The following is a 5673-nucleotide window of genomic DNA, read 5'->3' as shown; positions in this document are numbered from 1 at the left end:
GCCAGAACTCTTGGCACTTGCGCACATATTGCAAGCGTTTTATGGTTCCTGGGTTATGCACGTCACCAGCAACACGTAAAGTATCCTCAAACTTCGTTGCTATAAAGGATTCTAGACGCTGCTAATAGAGGTGAACAAGCGAACCCGAATCAAGAGCCAGAAATAGTTTAATATTTCGTAAAAGCTACTGGGATTAGTTCTATTCGCTGATCATGGGTGCTTAGCGTTCGGCCCTCTTGCGAAGGGTACACTGTTATTACCGGAATGTGCGCACTAGTTTCTAATGTTACTTTGGGTACCATTTCTGCCTTTAAAGAAGTGATTAATTAGTCAAGTTAAAATCTTGGGCGCTTAGCATTTGATCGTTTTGAGAAGCGCGCTATATGAGTCAACGGTGTAGGTGAAAATATGACAGACCACGATCTGAACCGTGATTTCTATGTTGACATCGCTTTTGTAACTAAATCTGTTGTAATTCGTTTTATTCTCTGATATTGAGCGCTTAGCGCCGCATAGCGCTAAAAGTGTCCATTTTTTTACGGATATTTCATCCGGCACTTATAACCTTAAAAATTACAAAGTTTCAGCTAAATCCACCGAAAGCCATTTTCCCAAACATTTAGTGCGGGGTCCTTTCGCAAATTATAGAAAATCATGTTAAAATATTCTAGATTCTTTTAACAATTTTGGAAATCTTTTAAAATCTTCTTAAGTATTCTTTGTAAATAATATTCCGAAATAAAAAATGGTTATCAATTTTCCTAGGAATCTAACGAAAATGTTTTATTCTTTTGAAGCCTTTCATAATTTTTAAAAAGTTTCTCTTTTTTTTATATCTGCAAAAACCGAAATTTTATTTTAAATTAGGCTGTGGCTATTTGCACCGAAATTTTGGTTCGACTAGCCGAATTTCGTTGGGGTAAACTTCGTTTAAATTATATGAAATCATTTCAAGTTTTCAATTAATTTTCAATCTTTTCAAAACTTCCAAACACCTACTAAAATTACTCAAATTTCGTCTAGAAACAATAAGAGTCCAATTCCTATTTAAACATCTAAATTGAAACGTTTCACTTAGACACTAAACCTTTCTTTTTAAATAACAATCAAAATAGTAACGTTCAAAGCTCAAAAGATATTCGAAATTTTAACGATTTAAGTTTTACCAGGTAAAAAAAATCAATTTCAAATTGTTTATTTTTAAATATTCTGTTTTGATTTATTCGGCTTGAATAAACAGTCAAATATTGATAAATATAAAATAATTATTATTGTTTGTAATAAAAAAATGTTAAAATAACATGAATTAATATTTTACACTGAGCCAATATTTTTAATTTAGTGAAAGCGTTTAGTTACAAAATACATTTTTCCGAAGTAATTTTTTAATAGAAATAGTAAATATATAGTTATAGTAATAATAGTAATTATAATAAGCCTAATTTTAATCCCATCATTACTGAATTTTAATACGATCATTGGAGCACCTTTGGAATGCTTAATGCAAAAATCAGTAATTATATGATTTTTTTCTGATACAAAAAACGCGTTTAATAGACGTAAAATGTTAGCGGGAGAAGAAAGGTTCTCTTATAAAAATAGAACTAACAAGCCCGTTACCCTCTCGCTTGCCCTCGCGTATTTGCTTTGGCGGAAGAGGGACGCCGATAGTCGCCTGTGGCCACAAGACCGTGGTCGCTTCATGCCCTGAGACATGCAGTTCGAAGGTTCCCAGGCACATGGAAGGAGTTGAGATTATCTACGATGGGTGCATTATGTTTTCTACCGTTTGAAGAAAAAAGTGGACCTGCAGTAAATACATCGTTATTACTTCACCCCCCAGGCTCAACTCGGATTTTCCGAGAGTTTTGACACAGGTTCAAAAAAAGGCGGTTTTTAATATCAAAAAATTAATTTAAAATTTCGAAAATTTGCGGATGCTTTGTTAAGACATAAGGAAAGGTAAATGACAAAGTCCCTACTTCGAGAAATGAAAGAAACTTCTTTAAATTAAGCGTTGAAAATGATCAAAATAATTTACAGTAATAAATAAATAATATAGCTAAAACAAAATTATCGATATTGCACGGTAGCTTACGTTCAGCCAAGCTCGAAACAATAAACTGCACTCGTTTTCACTGAGGCAATCGCTCATAAACGCAAAAATAATGAACTTCCAAAAATGTGTACTCTTTTCAATTTTTCGGGCAAACTATTCACTTTATGGCAATATTTTATATAACCTTTTTTATTCAGAAGAAAATTTAGAGTGTTTTATTATATAACTATTTTTGCTCTAAAAACAGCCGTTTTCAAGGAAAATCTAAAAACATGAAATAATCCGCCATATTGGAAGATGGCGGCTCGAGCCCCCCCCCAATTTACTGAATTTTGGGAGGTGTTTCAAGACCCCCTAAGGAAGCTTCCTGACAACTAAGTTCATTGTTATAAATTATTTTCATTTAAGCCTCCTCATTCAGCTTCGTTGACTGGCCTAAGTACCCTTTTCCTCATTGCAGAACTTAATGAATGAGCGGACCACCCGACGTGACCTTTAGCTCTCGTATTCAATACTCGGCATAGTCCATGGTGCTCTCTACTACTTATATTACGAGATATCGAATAGTTATGTTTAAATGCATTTTACGCTAATTGTTATTAATATGTGTCATTATTTATAAAAAGTTTTTTTTTTGTTGATATATAAAAAATAGTTGATTAGTCAAAATGAATTGAAAATTGAAAAAAAAATTCTCTACATTAAAGTAGATGCGCAAAGCTGAATCTCGGAAAATTCATATATAGTCAGTAGGTCAATATAGCAAAGTAGAAGAAGAGGATCACTCAAATCGAAATAGGCGGAGTTCTTGTGGACCCACCTAAATGGTAACGCGAGCGGAATTCAGGAAGAAAATAAAGAGGGCCCGAAAGCTTGCAGGTAAAATCCTAACTGTGAGCGGAATTCGTGTGCACCACCAATTTGCACCGAGGCTGTTTGGGAAAGAAACCTTTTGTTTCATTTATTGCATCGGTTTCTGTCAGCCAGATTGCTCGTCTTACCCTCTCCACTCGACTTCTCCTCACGTCCCTGGCTGAGATTGCTATGCCGGGCTTTGCCAGCGGGGGGCCCCTTTGTCATAATGAGTTCATAAAATGCCATGCATAAAAATATTATAGTTTTGCAATGAGCAAATTCAAAATATCATTTTCGGAATCTGTGTTTTTTTGGGATTCCAACGATATGTAACTTGCAATTAAAATATTGAAATTAGACTAAATTGTGGCAGATATTAGTTTGTTTTTACCCTGACTAGATAGCATTATGGAATTTTCCGTAGAATAGTTGAAAATGCATCAGTTTATTTGGTTGAAAATTCGCCTGTTGACAATTTAATAGAATATAGGGATTTTCACCCAACTGCCCAGAAGAATATTACACTTGAAACCAAATACTTATATTTTCCATGTTATAATGTACTATAATAAGTATATTCATTTTAATTCTATTCCCTGGAAAGTGAAGTTTAATTTCCTTTTAATAAATTGCCCTTGTGCTTAATACACTAATGTGGCCCTTATTTTTCAAAATCCTTTTTTTCACCTCCTAGTTCTGTTCGATTGTCCAAGAATCGACCATCATTTTCAATATTATAAAATTAATGTGTATGTCTAAATCTGTATGTGTATAATAAATAACTTATATTGTGTACTGTTTTGTTAAGGATTCGTCTTTCTGGTTTAAAAATTGAAGTACTTGGTTTCAAGTATAATATTTTTCTAGGTAGCTGGGTGAAAATCCGTATATTCTATTAAATTGTCAACAGGCGAATTTCCAACCAAATAAACTGATGCATTTTCAACTATTCTACGGAAATTTCCATAATGCTATCTAGTCAGGGTTAAAACAAGCTAATATCTGCCATAACTTAGTCTAATTTCAATATTTTAATTGAAAGTTACATATCGTTGGAATCGCAAAAAAACACAGATTCCGAATATGATATTTTGAATTTGCTGATTGCAAAACTATAACATTTTATGCATGGCATTTTATGCCTCATGAGGACAAAGGGGGCCCTCGCTGGCAAAGCCCGGCATAGCAATCTCGCTCAGTCAGGGACTTGAGGAGAAGTTGAGTGGAGAGGGTAAGACGAGCAGGTACACCGCGATGAAATGGATACTGCCCGCGGAATTCACGATTTGTATTCGGAGGGTGGTTGACCGCGAGCGGAGTTTGTGTGCGCCCCCGCTCTGACCCAAAAATTGTCCCTTTCCTTCATCCAAATTCCTGATTTTTGATTGGAAGAAGGGTTCCGAGTGGAGGAGTTCGGGAACGACCCCCAGCGTCTCGGAAGTTCGGACTTGCCGATTTGCGATCTAACTTCAGTCTATTCTCCGCTCTCGCGTACGCTACAGGTCTCACCTGCTGAGTATTTTTCTCTGCTTTGGTAACCGTGGTTCAGATCCATCATCCGTTGATTGATTTTTTCTCCCAAATCCCAAACAAGTCAAGGAACAGAAGGCCGGCTACGAGCTCTAAGTCCCACGTCTCCGACTATCGCGGTAAAGAGTAAAGGTGAATCATCGATATCGGGATTTGTTCCGCGTGCGCGTCTCGTGATAGGATTCGCGCGTTCCAAGGCCAGAGATCGGCGTCGCAAGATCGCGAGTGAGGCCCTTAAATTTTTATATGATTGCCCGAGTAAACCTCTGTAGTTTTTTTGCTCTCATAGTGTAATTGGTGTTTCGCAAAGTTTGTTCTATTCTTTTTTTATTTTGTTTATCCGTGAAGTGTTTTTCTCAAATGGACACCTTTGACGAATTAGATGGAGATTATTGTAAGTTTTTCCCATCAATTAGGGTTTTGTCTATTTTTAATCCTGTGAATTGAATAGATTATCCAATTATTATTCTAAATTACATGGTTTTTGTTTGTTTAATTAACTATATCCTTATTTCTTTACTTTTTCTGTTATTGTATCGTGTTACTAAGTTTAAAAAATTAAACGGCAGGTTGGGACCTCCTTTAATACCCAGAGCTCACCCACTTAATATCACTCTTTTAACCGCTCAAAAGAGTGAACTAAAGATCAACAGTCTTACATTTATTTGAATTTTTATCTTCTTTCTTTAAACTAATAAACAAATTTCTCTGTCACGGGCATTTACCTGCTGCCAAGGGTGAACGTAACAGGAAGGTGCACTTTTGGAAATCTATCTAGAATCTATGTGGAATAATAGAAGTCTTTCCGAATTCTTTTATATTTATCCGAAATCTTTTCGAAATACTTGAAATTTTTGTAAAGTCTTCATAAAATCTTTGAGATATTATTGCAACCTTTGTAAAATCTTTGTGAAATTTTCGCGGAATAACTTTTTTAAATCTATTTAAAATATTAAAAATCTTTGAAACCCGTGTAGAAATTATGCCCGGGTTCGGGCTGGATTCCGGCAGGGTTGCCCTGCTTGTATCCGGAATCTGGTCAGGCTGCCCGGTCGGATTCTGAATGGTTTCGTCACGGTGCTCTGGTCGGATCCAGGCCGGGGGTACCCAGTCGGAATCCGACCGGATTTCACGTGACATCCTAACCTATAAAACCGGTTTAGAAAATTGATTTAACATTAACGTTGAAGAATATTAATAATGCTTACTTATTAACAAAATAATTCACT

The 5673-nt window shown here is 35.6% G+C and overlaps 1 protein-coding gene across 8 annotated transcripts in view; it reads left to right on the top strand.

Annotated features, from left to right (window-relative positions):
• LOC117179564 (aldehyde dehydrogenase, dimeric NADP-preferring) overlaps positions 1-5673 on the top strand; it is a 109248-nt gene that overhangs the window by 54058 nt on the left and 49517 nt on the right. Inside the window, exon 1 of one of the 8 annotated variants that reach the window (XM_033371496.1) lies at positions 4237-4669. The exons of 6 other annotated variants lie outside the window; for them this stretch is intronic. Coding sequence is in view for 1 of the 2 variants with exons in the window: in XM_033371492.1 (XP_033227383.1) it covers positions 4805-4838 (34 nt within the window). In the remaining variant the exon portion in view is untranslated. One more of the 8 variants, XM_033371492.1, reaches the window with a different exon arrangement.

The sequence above is a fragment of the Belonocnema kinseyi genome, chromosome 9 (genome assembly GCF_010883055.1).
Source record: "Belonocnema kinseyi isolate 2016_QV_RU_SX_M_011 chromosome 9, B_treatae_v1, whole genome shotgun sequence".
In the NCBI taxonomy this organism is placed as follows: domain Eukaryota; kingdom Metazoa; phylum Arthropoda; class Insecta; order Hymenoptera; family Cynipidae; genus Belonocnema; species Belonocnema kinseyi.
Note: the sequence above shows the minus strand (reverse complement) of the source record. Positions and strands in the feature narration are given on the sequence as shown.